Source organism: Psittacula echo, assembly GCF_963264785.1.
Source record: "Psittacula echo genome assembly, chromosome: 1".
Taxonomy (NCBI): Eukaryota; Metazoa; Chordata; class Aves; order Psittaciformes; family Psittacidae; genus Psittacula; species Psittacula echo.
In genome coordinates this window covers 84,821,713-84,840,731 of record NC_137735.1, presented here as the reverse complement: position 1 = coordinate 84,840,731, position 19,019 = coordinate 84,821,713, and the positions used below count along the sequence as shown (strand labels likewise).

Here is a 19,019-nt window from a genome sequence, read left to right as displayed (position 1 = left end):
GTAGGGTTGTGTGGAAGGTTTTTTAGGTGGTTGAAGTATGTCTGGTCGCGGGAAGCAGGGAGGTAAAGTTCGAGCTAAGGCTAAGTCGCGGTCGTCGAGGGCTGGTTTGCAGTTCCCCGTGGGTCGCGTCCACCGCCTGCTGCGAAAGGGGAACTACGCGGAACGGGTCGGCGCTGGAGCTCCTGTCTACATGGCGGCCGTATTGGAGTACTTGACGGCTGAGATCTTGGAGCTGGCGGGCAACGCGGCCCGCGACAACAAAAAGACGCGCATCATCCCGCGGCACTTGCAGCTCGCTATCCGCAACGACGAGGAGCTGAACAAGCTGCTGGGCAAGGTGACGATCGCGCAGGGCGGTGTGCTGCCCAACATCCAGGCTGTGCTGCTGCCCAAGAAGACTGAGAGTCATAAGGCTAAAAGCAAGTAAACTCAGAAAATGAAGCTTCTCAGGCTTCTCTAAATATAATTTAATAACCCAAAGGCTCTTTTCAGAGCCACCCACGTGGTCAGAAAAGAGTTGCATTGCTTGCTTTGTGAAAGATCTGGTAGTTCATTATGTGTTGATTTTGTTAAGTAATGCTGTGTTCTGTGGCAATGCCTTCAAACTTCTGTCTTGAGGGTGGTATATTTGTATTCCAGCTCTCGGTCATTTGTAAGGAAAGAACACTTGTAGGGAGTTATTCTCTTTTTTTTTTTTTTTTTTTTAGCAGATTCTTTGTTAATGTTCAATGTGTTCAATTGTCATGATTTTACAGGCTACTTATGGTGTGAAACATAGGGGCTGGGGTTGCTAAAAAGCTGTGGAGGGAGTGCAAAAAGCTATGTAGCTTGAAAATACAGTTCTAAACCCATATAACTACAAAAAACAAAGGCTTCCTTTGCAGGCCGTTGCTCTTTTAAAGTTATAAAGCTTCCCTGTGACTTGACTTAGGAATAAAATGAAAAATGCTTTAAGGGAAATAGCTCATTTTGATCTAGAACCTCAATTAGATGGATCTGCACTGTAAAGTAATAATGTAATATCTCTATTCAGAGGAAACTCCTTACAGTGCTAGTATATATCCTTTTTTAAGTAGATTTCAAATATGCCATTTTTTAGTTGTCTTTCTGTAAATAACTATTTCTCTTGCATCAATTAACAGTGGGTAAAAGTATTTGAATTCATCTCTATTGTTGGCTCAGGTATCACCCAAGAGCACAGTGTTAAAGCTCTTTAAATGCACTGCTATAATTATGAGAAAGACTTGTCTAGCTGATTCTTCTTACTAAGGTGTTCCCAGAAACTGCACCTGATGGTCTGCAGCACCCTACATTGATTGAGGCTAGAACTCCCACCTGTGCAGCACTTCTGCCCTCCTTATCCCCTGGGGAAAAGGAGCTTAGAGGAAAGGAAATGCCACATACACAGCAAGAAGATACCTGTGCCTCTCCTCCCCACCCCCAAGCTATAACAGAGAGGCTTTTTAATTAGAACTGTGTCATGATCAGAGTGGGACATTGCAGATAATTTGTGGAGAGAAGCATAGAGAGCTCTCTGGAGCATCACACTATCCTGGTATGGTAATAGTATCTCGCCTAAGGATTTGTTTGCTCGTAGATACACTTAGAGCCATAATGTTTTCATTATGTTGTTGATCCTCATTAGCTGCAGCTACTTGGCACTCCTCTTCTTGAACAATTGCAATTGTATTAAGACTGTGCTTTAATGTGCACAAGTCTTCTTAATGTCTTTTCCAGAACAGATTCCTGCACATGTGTTACAGGTCACAGAATTGTTTGGGTCAGAAAAAACATTAAAGCTCATTCAGTTCCAGCCCCCTGCCACAGTCAGGGACACCTTCCACTAGACTAGATTGCTCAAAGCCCTGTCCAACCTGGCATCGAACACTTCCAGGTCTGGGGCAGCCACAGCTTCTCTGGGCAGCCTGTGCCAGTGCCTTACCACCCTCATAAGTGAAAAAACTCTTCCTAATATCTAATACAAATCTCTCCTCTTTTGGTTTAAAGCAATTCCCCCTTGTTCTGTCACTGCAGGCCTTGGTAAAAGGTCTCTCTCTGTTGTCTTACATTGAAAGGCTGACATAATGTCTCCCTAGAGCCTCCTTTTGCCCAGGGTGAACAACTCCAACTGTCTCAGTCTTTCTTCACAGGAGAGCTGTTCCAGCTCTCTAATAATTTCTGGGGGCCTCCTCTGGACCTCCTCTAACAGGGCCATGTGTTCCTTGTGCTGGGAACCCCAGAGCTGGATGAAGTCCTCCAGGTAAGATCTCATGAGAGAAGAGTAGAAGGGGAGAAGAACCACCTATTGTCGAGGGTGCTTTTTATGCAGCCCAGGATAAAATGGGCTTTCTGGGCCACAAGTGTGTATCTCTAGATAAAAGAGCTAGAATCCCAGAGAAAGACTGTGGGGTTATCTGTATCCAGGAATGTGATTTCTGTGAAAGAAAACTCCTACGTGGAAATCAGAATTGGTACCATAGGAGAGAGCTTTATCCTTCTCCGAGTGTGGAAGTAAGTCCAGCACTTCACAGTATCACAGTATGTTAGAGATTGGAAGGGACCTCAAAAGATCATCTAGTCCAATCCCCCTGCCAGAGCAGGAACACCTAGATGAGGTCACACAGGAATGTGTCCAGGCGGGTTTTGAATGTCTCCAGAGAAGGAGACTCCACAACCTCCCTGGGCAGCCTGTTCCAGTGTTCCGTCACCCTCACTGAGAAGAAGTTTCTTCTCAAGTTTAAGTGGAACCTCTTGTGTTCCAGTTTGTACCCATTACCCCTTGTCCTATCATTGTTTGCCATTGAGAAGAGCCTGGCTCCATCCTCATGACACTCCCCCTTTATATATTTATATACACTAATAAGGTCACCCCTCAGTCTCCTCTTCTCCAAACTATAGAGACCCAGCTCCCTCAGTCTTTCCTCATAAGGGAGATGCTCCACTCCCTTAATCATCTTTGTCGCCCTGCGCTGGACTCTCTCCAGCAGGTCCCTGTCCTTCTTGAACTGAGGGGCCCAGAACTGGACACAATATTCCAGATGCGGTCTCACCAGGGCAGAGTAGAGGGGAAGGAGGACCTCTCTCGACCTACTGACCACCCCCCTTCTAATACACCCCAGGATGCCATTGGCCTTCTTGGCCACAAGGGCACAGTGTTGGCTCATGGTCATCCTGCCATCCACTAGGACCCCCAGGTCCCTCTCCCCTACACTGCTCTCTAACAGGTCGTTCCCCAACCTATACTGGAACCTGGGGTTGTTCCTGCCCAGATGCAGGACTCTACACTTTCCCTTGTTATATTTCATCAAGTTTCTCCCTGCCCAACTCTCCAGCCTGTCCAGGTCTCGCTGGATGGCAGCACAGCCTTCTGGCGTGTCAGCCACTCCTCCCAGCTTAGTGTCATCAGCAAACTTGCTGACAGTACACTCAATTCCCTCATCTAAATCATTGATGAATATATTAAATAATACTGGTCCCAATACTGACCCTTGAGGCACTCCACTAGATACAGGCCTCCAACTGGACTCCGCCCCATAGACTACAACTCTCTGGCTTCTGTCCTTCAGCCAGTTCGCAGTCCACCTCACTCCCTGATCATCCAGGCCACACTTCCTCAATTTAGCTATGAGGATGCTGTGGGAGACTGTGTCAAATGCTTTGCTGAAATCAAGGTAGACCACATCCACCGCTCTGCCATCATCCATCCACAATGTTATTTCTTCATAAAAGGCTATGAGGTTGGTCAAGCATGACTTCCCCTTGGTAAAGCCATGTTGACTGCCCCTCATAACCCTCTTATCCTTGACATGCCTTAAGATGGCATCAAGGATAAGGTGTTCCATCACTTTCCCAAGGATGGAGGTGAGGCTGACTGGTCTATAGTTACCCGGGTCCTCCTTCTTGCCCTTTCTGAAGACTGGAGTGACATTTGCTTTCCTCCAGTCCTCAGGACACTCCAAATTCTTCTTGTCATCTGACCACAAAATGTCATTTTATTCAGAATTTAATTCCAAATACCTCTCATTTTACTGTTTGCCCTGCTCACCTCAGTAACTGGAGTTTTATCCTCTCTGATACTTAAGTCCACTTCTTAGCATTCTTTTTCTTCTTAGCCACTTGTGGTTTCACCAGTTGTGAACCTTCTGCTGCCATCTCACTGGTGAAACCTCAAAGGTAAATGTTCTATAAGTCAGATAGATTACATGATAGGAGTGCTGGCAATCTACTTGCATTAGAGACTTGCAGCTTTCAACAAATCCTACTAGATGGAGAAATGTAGCAAAGCAAGCTTAAATAAACAAGCTTCATCTCATTTGCATATATAACAAACAGTACTAAAGAAGAAATCCATAACATAAGGTGCCTTAGCTATGTCACTGGGTTCCAATACACCTTCACATTCTGAAGAACTTGTGATGCAACAAAAATTTCAACCAAATATTGTGGATCACAGTTACATTTAGGGATCTTAGAAGCACAAAATGGTTTGGCTTGGGAGGGACCTTAAACATCATCTAGTAACTCAATAATGCCAGTCAATGCATCAAGTCTTATTAATACATAGTTAAAAAGTAAGACAAAAGGCTTTTCTATCACTTTTCACCCTCACTTTGTTTTCAATGTTTTGAATAATGTACTCTGTTAAAAAGAACCTAGAAGACTCTAGCTTGCATATTATTATTATGTAGCAGGTACAGATATGGATTTAAATTGCCAAGTAAACCCCCAAGAAAATTAAAAGCAATTTTGCAGTTGTATATAATACATTGATGTTATGATTTATTTACCAATTATGTACTTTCTTGTGCAGTCATGGTCAAATATTGCCTTCCCGCAATAATCAAGTGCAATCTCATCAGTATAGTTTAATGAGAAACTAGGACAATTGTTCTAATTAGAGTTTATTTGAAAAGCTACAGTTTTGCAGAGGTTTCCTTTTTCATTTAACTCATAGTACTATGTGTCAACTCATGGGGAAACTGCATTACCTATAGTCTGGGTATTGGATCCTAAGCTTTGATTCAAGTAATAATTATTGTCTCCAATGAACAGTAAAAGCAACTTCATTAGGGATTATACTCAACAGCAAAATTTTCTTTCCACTTTAACTGTTTTTGTCTAAGAAAACCTCCTGGTCCATGAGAGAACTGACTGTATCACTAACAGAAATACAGGAAACATGTCTGTGGCCACATGTAGCAACCTTACAGGCAAGGCAGCCTTCTAGAAAGCATGATATTAAATTATATCAAATGTCCCACACACTTCGGGGAAAGGGGGTTGCAGGTAATAAATCTGTCAGCTCCTGCTTTTGGCATCTGCATCACCCATTTCTGCCAGGAGATTTCGGAAGATAAATTTCCAAGACTTCCAGTGGTTTTACTGCTGGAGGGAAAAGTTATACTAGGATACTCAACTTGCACTTACAAAGAGATATGAAGAAATTATTATTTTCAAACACTTAAAGATTTTGTGTAATACCTTCAGGCTTTCTTTAGTATTCAGAAGGTTGATTGTGCCTCAGGAAACACATCAAAGCTAGTTTTGCCTGCTCATATTTTATATGTTTGATTGGCAGATCTTTAATTTAGTTTATTTAAAATAATGGTTTGAATGAAAATAGGATTCACAGTGATACTTATAATTACCATAAACACCTCTACTTTTTTGGACACTTGTAACTTAATATATGAATATCTCAATCACATTTTCCCCTGAAGCTAGGGAATATATTCTGAAAATGTTGGTTGAGTTCTGTAAACTATGTCCAGCAATGAAATTACATAAACAACTATAAAAATTTAAAATTATATCAATAATCTTTAAAAGGCAGACATGTTTGAAGTGCTCAAAATATTAATAATTTAAGAAATGGCAAGTATATAGCCATATAATTTCTATTCTGTGCAAGTATAAGTAAAAATTGGAACAGTTTTGATTAAAAAATATAGTCTCGAAATTCTTTCAATATTTATTCACTTTCCAAATATAGTCCAAAGTACTGTAAGCAGCCCATATGCAAGGTTAGTTAGAAAAAGTGTGAAATACACAGAAAAAATTTGGATTCCTCATTGGAATAACACACATTTGGTTATTGATCATTTGTCATATGTCATAGAGACATCTAGTTGGTAGCGTCGGTAATGTATTTTTTTCGCTTGCTGGATCCAGCTGCTGAACAGGAGCCCCTCGGCCAGTACTGCCCGTTGACCCACTCGGGGCTGGGGTTGGCTGAAAAGGGGAACGGCGCATTGTCCCTCCTCCGCTCCCGAGCAGCAGCTAGAGTTGCCTTCATAGGAGCCCCAGGTCTAAGCATTACCCACCAGAGCCCCTCACCGATGATTTTACCCCCGCTTAAGACCTCACTCCCTGCTTCCTCTATCACCGACCTGCAGGTCGTTCCGTGCTAATGTGAAAGCGCTGAACGCTCGGAGCCCAGCCCCCGGGCCTGCACGGAAGACGGGGAAGCTGTTGAGAGAGGAATGTCCGGGTAGACAAACAAAACATGAAGCTGCAGTGACCGAAACGAACAAAGAGAGCGCGACACAGAGCTAGTCCAGCCGCGGGATGCTCACAAGCGGAAAAGACGATCAGCGGTGCCAGGAGGGGCGGTAGCACCGAGCGAGGACGCGGATTGGTAGGATTTTGCCGCAGACAGCGGGAAGGGTCGGAATGGAGACGGGGCGCCGCAGTTCGAAAAAAGGGGCCAAGGCTGCTGCTCCTGCCGCCTGCGGAGACCCCCAGCTGCCACTTAACAGTCACTTGCGCGGGGGGTGGTGGAGGGGGGAGAGAACCGGAAGACAAGAGAAAGCATGCGCAGGCTGAAGAGGAACAGAGCAGCTTCACTGCGGGGCTGGAGTCCGGTCCCGGTCGAAACAGGCAGAGCAGTCGGACTCTCCCCTGGGACCGGTGCCGGGGAAAGAGCATCAGTCGACGTGTCACGGGAAGCCCGTCCTGAGCTGCGAGGGGGCAGCTTGGGGGCGGAGGGCGAGAAATGGGGGCGGACGCTGCGGACGAGGCCCCACCTCCGCAACTCCCGCCCCCACGGCCTTCCCCCCACACATACTCCCCCGTGGCACACATCCCCCCTCCCGCCCCAACCCCTGCAGTCCTCAACCAGGTCGGATCGCACAAAATATACTGCCGCTCTGCTGGCCTGGTCGCGTTCAGTGAGGCGCTTGTGTGGGTGCGGTTATGTCTGGCAGAGGCAAAGGCGGGAAGGGGCTCGGCAAAGGGGGTGCCAAGCGGCACCGGAAAGTGTTGCGCGATAATATCCAGGGCATAACGAAACCGGCCATCCGCCGCCTGGCTCGGCGTGGCGGCGTGAAGCGCATCTCGGGGCTCATCTACGAGGAGACGCGCGGCGTGCTGAAAGTTTTCTTGGAGAACGTGATCCGCGACGCCGTCACCTACACGGAGCACGCCAAGAGGAAGACTGTGACCGCGATGGACGTAGTCTATGCTCTGAAGCGCCAGGGTCGCACCCTCTACGGCTTCGGCGGCTAAACTCCGGTTACGAACCTTATACAGTAAACATCTAGGCTCTTTTAAGAGCCACCCACAAACTTTATAAAGAGAGCTGGTTATTACTAAACCTTAAAGCTTTTAGAACACTTAAAATGCTTAAACGTTTTTGTGTTGTGCAATTCCAAAGTTTTTCAGTTACAGTTACAATTTAAAAGTTGCTGCAAAGTATCCTTTTCTAAAGTACCAAGAACACTGAGTAGTGCAAAACATTTTTTGCTACTGGTTATTTCTACAAGCTATGCAAAATCAAAGTTAATGCGTCTATCAACATATAAGCTATGTACTTAACGCACTTAATGATTTAATTAACTATTTAGGACTAAAATAGTCAATTGCAGCTCTTTTTAAAAAAGAGTGGGGGCTCTTAAAAGAGCCGTTTGGTTTAAACTTTAAAACTTTTACTTGGAGCTGGTGTACTTGGTGACAGCCTTGGTGCCCTCCGAGACTGCATGCTTGGCCAGCTCACCCGGCAGCAGGAGCCGCACGGCCGTCTGGATCTCCCGAGAGGTGATGGTGGAGCGCTTGTTGTAGTGTGCCAAGCGCGAGGCTTCGCCGGCAATGCGCTCGAAGATGTCATTGACGAAAGAGTTCATGATGCTCATGGCCTTGGACGAGATGCCCGTGTCGGGGTGCACTTGCTTCAGTACCTTGTACACGTAGATCGAGTAGCTCTCCTTCCTTGCTCTCTTTCGTTTTTTGTCACCCTTCTTCTGCGTCTTAGTGACAGCTTTCTTGGAGCCCTTCTTTGGAGCAGGAGCGGATTTTGCTGGCTCAGGCATCCTTAAAAGTTTCTTTCCAAGATCTTCACTGTACCTCAACAACATAGAAAATGGCGCCTACCCCCGTATTTATAAGGGCGTTATGCAAATTAGAGGATTGTAATAGTTCCATTCCTATTGGAGTAAAATATACCAACGCAATTACAGACATTTCCGTCCTGTAACTCACAGCTTGGGGAATACATTTGCACAATCTTTGTGCTTTGCAGCTATTGTGATTGCGCTAAAACTTTCACTAGGAAAAAAAAAAAAAAAAAACAACAACAACACCAAAAAACCAAAAAACAACAACAAAAAACCCACATTCAAACAAAAAATAAAAAATAAATCTGCACTGAATTCACTGTATTATTTTCAAAACTCGTATTCAAACATGGGTACTTTGCGCTGTTCCGGTGTTCCTAGGACTTTTAGAATGGGGTATGTTGTAACACCTGTAAAATTCTGAAACTGCACAACTCAAAAAATGGTAACATTGCAAGTGTGTAATTCCGGATGACATAAATATGCCTAGAACGTTTTGGTTTAAACATTTTAGTAATAACCAGCTCTCATTGTGAAATTCGTGGGTGGCTCTTAAAAGAGCCTTGTTTTGAGTATGTACGCTTTGTAACCGGAGTTTAGCCGCCGAAGCCGTAGAGGGTGCGACCCTGGCGCTTCAGAGCATAGACTACGTCCATCGCGGTCACAGTCTTCCTCTTGGCGTGCTCCGTGTAGGTGACGGCGTCGCGGATCACGTTCTCCAAGAAAACTTTCAGCACGCCGCGCGTCTCCTCGTAGATGAGCCCCGAGATGCGCTTCACGCCGCCACGCCGAGCCAGGCGGCGGATGGCCGGTTTCGTTATGCCCTGGATATTATCGCGCAACACTTTCCGGTGCCGCTTGGCACCCCCTTTGCCGAGCCCCTTCCCGCCTTTGCCTCTGCCAGACATAACCGCACCCACACAAGCGCCTCACTGAACGCGACCAGGCCGGCAGAGCGGCAGTATATTTTGTGCGATCCGACCTGGTTGAGGACTGCAGGGGTTAAGGGGGGGCGAGGTAGTATGTCGGAAGGGGAGGAAGGCGGGGGGGCGGGGGTTGTTGAGGCGGGGCCTTATCCGCTGCTTCCGCCCCCAAGCAGCTCCCGCCCAGCTCAGGGCGGGCTTCCCGTGAGACGCTGGTTGGGCCACTTCCCTCGGCACCGGCGGTGTGACGCCTCTGGTGGCTGTGCCTGTTTCGACCGGGACCAGACTCCAGCCCCGTGCTGCCACTCGGCTCCTGCCCGAATTCAGTCTGCGCAACCTTCCGCTTCTCTCCCCTCCCGTCCTTGCCCTCCTCGCCCCGCGCAAGTCATTGTTCCGTAGCAGGTCCGGGTTTCCGTCAGCGGCAGGAGCAGCAGCCGCGGCCCCGTTTCGACCCTCCCCACTCTCTGCGGCAAAATCAGACCAATCCGGGTCTTCGCTCGGCACTACCCCCCCGCCCAGGCTTTGGGCTCTTCATGTGCTGTTTTGTAATTTTTTCGTTGTCAGTGTTTGCCTGCATAGAGACTCTCCGCGGGCATGTTTATATAATCTCTGTCAGCCTTGTCCCCTTCGATCTACAGCTGCTTTCTGTGCATAAGCCCCTCTACATGTTGCTGAAGAGGAGGAGAAGGAAACTCTTCAGCCTCGTGATAAGGAGAAGGGTTCCCCCCACACCACCACCGCTTTTTTAAAATGTAATGTAACATTTCTTTCCTGTGGACTAAAACGTAATCTTTTTTTGAAGGGGTGGTAGTGGTGGTTTGGGTTTTATTCTTTCAGCACACGCACACAAACCCATGCTTACATCTGTCCTACCTTTGCCTATCAAGCATATTTTTGACCATTTCGAGAAAAGCTGAGAGCTTATAGAATTCTAAGAGAACAGATGTAAAGAAATAGCTTAAGTTTCAACATCATGTTCTGAGAATCCTGTATACTGTGAAGCAACAGACCTGGTCTTACTCAGCTCCTAAATAGAAACAAAAGCCTGTTACAGCACTCCCCCACTAATGCCTGGGTTATCTCTTTGCTAACCACATGCCACTTAAAATAGAAATGTTACTAATTTTTAATTGTTAACAACAATAGATCAGTGTTCTACTACCATAAACATTCCTGGTTTACGGCAGACTCATTCAAACTAACAAACTTTACTTTCTCACACATGTAATAGTCAACTAATTTATATTGAAATTAAACACAATTTCACAATTAAAACCAAGTAAAATTATTTTGGGCTCTTTTGGGCTTTCTCCTTTCTTTGTTTTAACGTCACAAATTTTCACATATTTCTAGTGATTTTGAGACTCAAAACATTTTTTCCGTTTAATAAAGATATTTTGAAAGAAATATAAGTCTTCAAGGAATGTGAAAATCAGAATCTGCTTCAAAAACTTGTCAGAGATTTTATTTTCATGTGGTTTCTGGTTTAATTTGTATTTAGTCTTCATATTCTGAGTACTCACATTATTACAGCATTATTAAAGATTTTCACTGGCATTTTTAAATGAAACTTCTTTGAAAAACAGGAGAAAACAAATCAAACATGTTTCAGAAGCAAACTTCCCACCTCTCTGCATCTTTCTTCTTATAATGTTTCACACATTTTTAGAATAAGAAATTTACTTTTTTTTTTTTTCCCCTTCTTTTACTACCCCCTCCAGCATGCCTGAGAAAGTGTACTAGCTACATATGTAAAAAGAAAATTGATATATTTTTAGAAGATGTGTATATTTCTACATACAACACCTTTTTCAAACACCAGGTATCAGAGTTGGGTTGGTTTGGGGTTTGGTTGGGTGGTGGGGTTTTAATTATTTAAATATCTATTATAGTTTAGGTCTATTTCCATTTCCTTCCTCACCAGACAATCTGGTTTAAAACTCTTCAGTGTTCTATTATGAAATTAGGCAAATCTATACCCTATATATATATATATATATAGGGGTCTATCTTACAATTCAGGTAATCACTTATCTTGAATTGTAACTTCAACATTTAGAGAAGTGTCATAGTCCATTTGACAGCATCCCCCACCCCTCCCCCCAATAATAAGGCTATCTTCGCTTCTCTGCTTAGTCACCTTATAAACATCCCCAGTCAGCTTTTGGTTGGATTCCTACATTTAAATTCAAGTCATCTACAGTCAAGCAAAGGATCTGTTGGTATATGTGTGTCAACCTCCAGTTAGATAAATCTCTTATTTTTACAAAGCAAATGCAATTAACAACTCCAAAATACAAATCAGAATGTTAAGTAAAGGCATCCATAGGATTCATGGATAAATGAAACAGTTATGGAAAGATATCTCAAGGAGGAGAATGGCTGCAACATCATCTCTTCTGCAACAGCACACAATTGATGAAGTTCCATGGAAGGTCTCAGGGAGGTTCTGGCAGCTCCAATTTATATCACTAGGGCACATGGGTGGGGGTGCCTGTGCTGCATAGCATAGTAGTGGAGTTCTGCATCTGTACTGGGACGCTGGTAAACTAGCCAGAACTTTAAACTATACTTGTAGTTAAATTGTTGATAAATAGTATCTCTTAAATGTTACTTCTAAGGTGTAAAAAAAAAAAAAAAAAAAAAAAAAAAAATCAAACAAGCCCCCCCAAACCTCTTGAGGATACAGAGTATCAGTATATGGACCTGTTCTTAAAATACAATGTATACAAGGGTTCATAAAATAGAGGTATTTCAAAATACATTGTAATTTGATTTTAAGGCCATTCATTTCTATGAGTTAAGCTCCGAGTCCACAAGTGCATTACAACACTGGCATACTGTGCTAAAGTCCATGGGGCCATGCAGAGTATTTATTGAAAATTGCTGTCTATAGCAATTTGTTATTTCTTAATGGCCTCACAGATTGAAGCTCTTACAGGTCTGCATAGTGTACAGCTTTACTGGTCCCTTCTGATGGGGTGCATGGGATAACTTACAAAAGCACAGGTGCAGAGAGAAGGGAAATGATCATAATTATCTCAAATATTTATGATATAGGGTAAGCATGCAAGGAAATGTCAGAAGATTTTCAGAAATGTATAGTGATAAGCCAGGATGAAGGGTAAAGAGAACAGCAAAAGGGATATTCAGATTTGAGTAGCTTTTCAAGTATCTTAACTAAATTTAATCTCCACATGTGCATCAGAACAGATGGCACAGCACTACTTAGAACACCCTTTGCTGACGTATAAAGGTGGGATAATTGTGCCCAGCACATTTTTGTCCCAGTCCTATGCTAACAACTTGGCACAGCGCTTGAGGGTAGAATCCTGCAAGACAGGGAATCAGATCTTAAACTGAAGTCAAACTACCACTGCCTGGAAACTGCATAAGAAATACCTTTTCCTCTGTGATTCTACTCATAGAATAGTTTGGGTTAGAAGGGACCTTCAAAGGTCACTAGTCCAACCTTCCTCCAATGAACAGAGACACCCTCAATTAGATCAGATGGCTCAAAACCACATCCTGCCTGGCCTTGAATGTCACGCGGGATGGTGCATCCACCAACTCTGGGCTATCTGTGACAGTATTTGACCACCCTCATTGTAAAAAAAAAAAAATAAATTATTCCTCACATCCAGCCTGAATCTCCTCTCCTTCAGTTTAAAACCATTACCCCGCATCCTATCGCAACAGGCCCTGCTAAAAAGTCTGTCCCCATATTTCTTATAGGGCCATTTTAAGTACCGAACTATTAACTGATGGTTTACAAACAAACAAAACAAAAAAAAAAAAAAAAAAAAAAAAAAAGGGAGGGGGGAGGGGAATCCTCAATAGCTAATATGTGCTGCATCAAAGCTTGATGCAAGAACTCAAAAAAGAGGGGAAAGCATTTTTCTTTCAAAGCAAAAGTGATTTCACTCCCACATCCTAACATACACACTCAAAAGACCAAATCTGCAAGTGGGCAGGACAGTATCTTTCACAGGGACAGACAGGACAAGGCATATTTACTATGAGTTCTCCAAAAGGTCTCCAGGGAAGGAGAAGTGATGGCTACAATATGCTCATCTTTGAATGATCTTCTGCATCATTCAGAAGCTAACAGCAATTCTATTATTCTGTCTTTCCAACTTCCAGCACCTCAGCGGCCATTAAAATTTAGTCACCAACTGTTGTCTCCATATCCAAATGCCTTATTGGTCCAGGGCTGATCATTATCCTCCTCTGTCTTCTCTCAATTACTTTAATTTATGTTGTCCCTTGCTTTATGCATTGGTTTGTTTTCACAGACTGGATATCCCAGACAAGCTGCAGGAAGATTTGGGTTCTGCTCTCTAGGTGCAATCCTCACGCTCCATACTTAAAATTATTATTATTCTTCTTTTGGGTGCATGCGTATACTATCCATTTCCAGGGTTCTGGGAATAGCTGTTTTTTTCACATGTTTTATACAAATATTCATTCTCGCCCCCATCTCACTATTTCAGTTACTAATGCTGCATGAATACTCACTGGAGTTGTAAAAGCCACCACTCTTTTCTAAGAGAATTTAAGGCTTCAGCTACAGTATAGTGAAGCTCACCAAACGTCAGGGGGGTGTCTTTTGTAACACTGCTGCACACTACACTCTATACTGTCACCTAGGACATTAGGACATTCCTACAGTGGGAGGCAAGTTTTCAGACTGCAAGCTGTGTGCTAGGGGACTTTGCCACAGTTCTATCCTATAAACAGTAACTATCCCTGGATAAAGAAGATTAGAGAGCCTGGAAATGTGTCCTCTCTTGGGATTTCACATTAAGAAGAACTTTTTTGTGCTGGTAAGAAGTAACTGCTCTTGTTCTTTGTGGTCTAACGTATGTTATTTTCCTGACTTTTAAAAAGGTGTGGAAACGCAGTGTGGACCCAATTTTAGAAACAAGGCAATGCATCTTTTACAATATACAAACACTATAACACGATTTTCTACCTAGAAGAGTTTGTCTCTCAAAGCCAAGGTATCAAACTGAGCTTACAGTTTTCATTGAGACAAAGAATTTAAACACCACATCTCAAATGCTGCTGAATCATGTGAACCTTGACCAAAGAATATAAGGAACTTTGTATAAGATAAATCGCTGTGACCTTTGTACAATGCCAATTGTAAGCAGAGCAGGAAGTTTAGGTTAAAAGTATCTGAAACTAACAGATGCTCAGGATGAGCTTTAGCTAAGCTGACTGATAAGTAAAAGAATGGGAAGGATTCATTTACCTATGTCAGCAGTGTTGCCAAATCCTAAAAGCTGACGTAAACATTTCTCTACTGCGCATGCTTCAAAGACTGCTGGAACAAGAATTCAAGAAGCAGACAAGTGATGAAGACTGTTGGAAAAAGTAAAACGACCACCAAAGCGGCTGTAAAGCTTGAAAATGGACAATAGATGGCAGCAAAGACAGTGAAATAACGGTCTAAGACTAAGCGTGCTTATGTCCATGACTTCCAAAAATTGTAATACATATGCATTAACCTTGTAAACTTAAGCAATGCAAGCTCAATCAGTCGTTGGGAGCCCTTGGGAAGAAGAATCCCCAGTGCGGCCCCAGCACTGAAATAAAGAACGCCTGATTAACAGTAGCTAACAATGGCTGTTGAGTGTATTTCTTTGTTTCAGCTAGATCAAGATCTCCTGCAAAGAGTACAGAAACGCCGTTGGACTTTTCTGATACCAAAGGAACCTCCGTTTCTACTTTCACTTTGAGTTACAAAACCTCACACTAAGTCATCTCTGTGTATTTTAGATTTAAAACATGTTACATGAAAACAGGACAACTGTCTATGGCAAATTCAGCTATATCTCTAAATCATAGTGTATTTGGGTTTTGTTTCGGCAAATACCTCCCAAGATCTATTTTGTATCAGATTTAACTGATAAACTGTTTCTCTGAATTTTATAGAAAGTGCAAAATGCCTTTCAATTCCTTAAGTAGTTTACCTTTGTTCACAAAACCCCAAATTAATTAAATACTCCTGATACCTGTTCTTTGTTGTACCTTATGAAATTATTTTCCCCCTACACCCCTCAACCCTTTGGGATTTTTGTTGTTGTTCCTTTTTAGTTAAGAGATTCAATATCATATGCAAACTAATACGATTCTAGATAGGATTTATCACTTGTGTAAGGAGGAAAGAGTGAGGCCCACTGCATAAGCTAGTTTCCCACTGTTCCTCAGTACTGCTATCTGCAGCTGTTATAGACTTCAAAATCCAGCTTTAACATTTTAATTATTAGCCTGGTCCAGTAGTACAAACTATGATAGATTATTAGTGTTTTCGCATAATGTATTACACCCCAAACCCACTTCAGACTCAGGCACTGTGATTCAGGGCTCATACAAGCTCACCCTTCCTGCAAAAACCTTACACATCTGTTTCATTCTCAGCTGCTGGTGTGTTAGCTCCCCCACACACACACACTTTTTTTTTTTTTTTTTTTTTTTCATTTCAAGCATGCAACTCTCCAAATGAGCCCAAATAATACTGCATTTATTAAAACAGCCCAACATCTTCAAGAGACTAGAGCAAAACTGATGGAAATTAAGGAAAATAAAGACTGCTTCCTTATCTCACCCCTCAAAAATCATTTATTTCTTGCACCTGAAAAAAACAAGAGCATCATTTTTCCTAAACTGCTGTTGAAATTTAAGTATCCCTACTGTTGGCATATAACTAATATCAACCTTATAAAATATTAAAATAAATATTTTGCTTAAATTATTAACAATTTTATAAAAGACACATGATAAAAGAAGGTTTAGATAAATAACTAGATTCCCCAGAAAGCAACAGGAAACGAGTTTGCTTTCACTAAGACTCATTTCTGCAGTCATTTTGGAAATCACTTCCAAAAAAAACCCAACCAAACAATCCAAAAAGCTGTTCTGAAAAACACAAATCCTATATCAATGAACTAGGGACGTGAAGAATGAATTACAGAGACTATCTTAATTTCCAGAGTATTATTCCCAATACATTCCCCCTTCCTTTTATGCTTCGGAGGAGAAGTAGCAGAAAATGGCTGAAAGTGACAAAAACAAGGGAAAGGAAATGGTGCACGGAGGCACTTCATTGGTCAGATTTTGCTGCAGAGTCCAAGTTCTTCACATAGAGAAAGAAAGATTTCCTAAGCTGGAGTGTATTAGCAGTTAACAGAAAACCAAGTTTTTTGCAGCGTGAAGCTTTCCAAGGGAAATATTTCCTCTAAGCAATTCTCTGTAGACCCTTGTTGCTGAGTTAGAGTGAAGGCTGTGCTCTATTCAATCCAACAGCTTCTTAAAAGCACAGCCACATGTTTGTCACAGTGAAAACCCCAAGGCATTATTTTTAACACTTCAGTGGAACAGTTAGACTTTCCCAAATTACACATAAAGGACTAGCAGAATGAAATAAGAAGTGAGAAAATGAGACAGAAAGTCAAAGATTGTTTTGGAACTCTATATTTTTCAGGCACTAACTACAGAGCTACCAAGGACAAGAGCAGCGGTTTTGCAGTTGAACTTGCGATCAGGGAGAAAACGTGTTTTCCAGGTAGGTTCAATTAAAAAAAAAAAAAAAAAAAAAAAAAGACATATGGAAGAGTCTCTATTTAAGACTAATTCTAGACTCGATGGCCAGTTTTTAGTCACCAGTACTCCTTGGCACTTCTTTTGTGCTCAGTTCACCAAATATTTTCAGGATGAACACGGATGGGAGGCAACTTATATAAACAAGCATCTCTAATAATTCACATAGGACACCAAGAAACATCAGGGATACCATGAGTGTGTTCTGGAGAAGACACCAGCATGAAAGCACCCTGCTTTTGAAAACGGTACAGTCAGAAATTATACTCAACACCAACCCTACTTCTAGCTCTCTCTGGAAATACAACGACTGTCACACGAATAAAATAAAAGTGCTTGAAAAGGAATGAAGGTGCCTGTGGCGGGAGGGGGGGCGCTTACATCAGGAAATATCAGACCACGAGTGATAAAGCACTGAAAAAACTACCGGCCAAGACAGTGCCTTTCATGGAAAATCAGGAAAAGGCTTCTTCTACCACAGGCTTTCCCTCCTCCACACCCAAAAAAACCCAAAACAAACAAACAAACAAACAAAAAAAAAAAAACCACACCCAAAAAAAAGAAACCCAAAAAACCCCCCAAAAATACGTTTGTTAAAGAAAACTGCTTCTGTCAGGACAATGAACCATAAGAACATCAAGCAGAATGTATTGACAATAGACATACTCTGAATAAATTTTTCTAATCGAAATGCAGTAGAATGACTATTAAGAGTCATCTTTATGAATTCAAAGTTTGTATAAAAGGTTTTAGCACACGCACCACCAAACAGATAAATACAGTTCAATTAGAGCTAGGTATTTTTTCAGTGTGAATATCACTGACAGATTCTATTCTACCTGTTCATTCAGAAAAAGAAAGCCCAAGATAATAGCTGGTTTTGTAACAGCTAAACAGAAGGTTTTCACCCTAAACTGGTATGTCTTGGCAAGATCACCTCAGAATTAATTACAGCAAACTTGTTTGGATACCGACAGAAACCTTGAAAAACCGTTTAAATTGCAACTCTCACACTTTGCTCGGTACTTACTTGACAGGTTGCAGGCTCTTGATCACTATAAAGCTACCGGAAAAGCACAGGGAAAACCATCACTTCCTACGCAGAACTAAGAGATTACAGCTCTCTTTAGTAGCTATGTGGTGGCTCTTAAAAGAGCCTTTGGGTTTTTGATAGGCAGATGAATTTGTTAGAAGCTTAAGCGCGCTCGCCGCGGATGCGCCGCGCCAGCTGGATGTCCTTGGGCATGATGGTGACACGCTTGGCGTGGATGGCACACAGGTTGGTGTCCTCGAAGAGCCCCACCAGGTAGGCCTCGCTCGCCTCCTGCAGCGCCATCACGGCTGAGCTCTGGAACCGCAGGTCGGTCTTGAAGTCCTGCGCGATCTCGCGCACCAGGCGCTGGAAGGGCAGCTTGCGAATCAGCAGCTCGGTCGACTTCTGGTAGCGCCGGATCTCGCGCAGCGCCACTGTGCCGGGACGGTACCGGTGCGGCTTCTTCACGCCGCCCGTGGCCGGCGCGCTCTTGCGGGCAGCCTTGGTGGCCAGCTGCTTGCGGGGCGCCTTCCCGCCGGTTGATTTGCGCGCCGTCTGCTTGGTACGAGCCATCACTACTCAAAGATGCTCCGCAAGACTGAGCAATGAGAATCTGTCACATAGGCAGCCTCAGGGCTCCCTACTTATAGCCATCACTGCCCTTTGATTGGCCTGCCGGAATGCACGAGTTCCATTGGATAGCTTGAAGGATTTGAAATGCCCGCCTCCCGCTGCTCGCGGGGTGGGGGGGGGATTTCAACGGCCGCTTCCCGCTTCGCAGTCCCCTCCCCCGCTGATAGGCGGTGTTCCGGTCACTCAACTCCTCCACCCCCCCCGTTTTGCCCGCCGAAAGGAGTCGGCAGCGGCGGCGCGCTCCCGCCACAGTGGAACCCGCCAGCGAAACCGCAGTGTTTGCCCCGGCCCCGCAGCAAGCGCTTTTGTCGCCGCCGCTGTCCCGGGCGGGCATGAATTCAGCCGCTTTGAGAAAGGTTTTTTCTAAAGCCAGACTTAACCAAGCACATCCTGCACCATCCGCAGTTTGATAAAGTGCTGCCATGCACTTTTTTTAAGCACCTTCTAATTCTATTTTCCTACAACATATTACTTAGAATCTATGAGGAATCTCTT

At 43.5% G+C, this 19,019-nt stretch overlaps 5 protein-coding genes across 7 annotated transcripts; 2 read left to right on the top strand and 3 right to left on the bottom strand.

The window, feature by feature from the left end:
- The first annotated feature begins 18 nt into the window (after window positions 1-18).
- Window positions 19-2,793, top strand: LOC308218168 (histone H2A.J). The gene has a single exon (XM_080611900.1). It carries the CDS (start codon window positions 38-40, stop codon window positions 425-427), a length of 390 nt encoding a protein of 129 aa, XP_080468026.1. The 5' UTR covers window positions 19-37; the 3' UTR covers window positions 428-2,793.
- On the bottom strand, window positions 301-18,472 carry LOC308218160 (histone H3.2). Of its 3 annotated transcripts, none has more exons than XR_013956313.1 (2): window positions 17,889-18,472; window positions 301-413 (listed from the first exon to the last, which is right to left on the bottom strand). XR_013956313.1 is itself a non-coding variant. In XM_080611871.1 (1 exon), exon 1 carries the CDS (start codon window positions 18,462-18,464, stop codon window positions 18,054-18,056), a length of 411 nt encoding a protein of 136 aa, XP_080467997.1. In that variant the 5' UTR covers window positions 18,465-18,472; the 3' UTR covers window positions 11,768-18,053. The 3 variants fall into 3 exon arrangements, 1 of the variants encoding a protein (XP_080467997.1); XR_013956314.1 differs by lacking the exon at window positions 301-413 and adding an exon at window positions 9,413-10,280; XM_080611871.1 differs by lacking the exon at window positions 301-413 and having other exon boundaries at window positions 11,768-18,472.
- LOC308218183 (histone H4) lies at window positions 7,076-7,506 on the top strand (the record flags this gene model as incomplete). Its single annotated transcript, XM_080611929.1, has 1 exon — window positions 7,076-7,506. Exon 1 carries the CDS (start codon window positions 7,195-7,197, stop codon window positions 7,504-7,506), a length of 312 nt encoding a protein of 103 aa, XP_080468055.1. The 5' UTR covers window positions 7,076-7,194.
- LOC308218155 (histone H2B 7) lies at window positions 7,923-8,351 on the bottom strand (the record flags this gene model as incomplete). Its single annotated transcript, XM_080611857.1, has 1 exon — window positions 7,923-8,351. The coding sequence occupies one exon, from the start codon at window positions 8,349-8,351 to the stop codon at window positions 7,926-7,928; it is 426 nt and encodes a 141-aa protein (XP_080467983.1). The 3' UTR covers window positions 7,923-7,925.
- LOC308218191 (histone H4) lies at window positions 8,921-9,390 on the bottom strand. The gene has a single exon (XM_080611942.1). It carries the CDS (start codon window positions 9,236-9,238, stop codon window positions 8,927-8,929), a length of 312 nt encoding a protein of 103 aa, XP_080468068.1. The 5' UTR covers window positions 9,239-9,390; the 3' UTR covers window positions 8,921-8,926.
- Window positions 18,473-19,019: the final 547 nt, after the last annotated feature.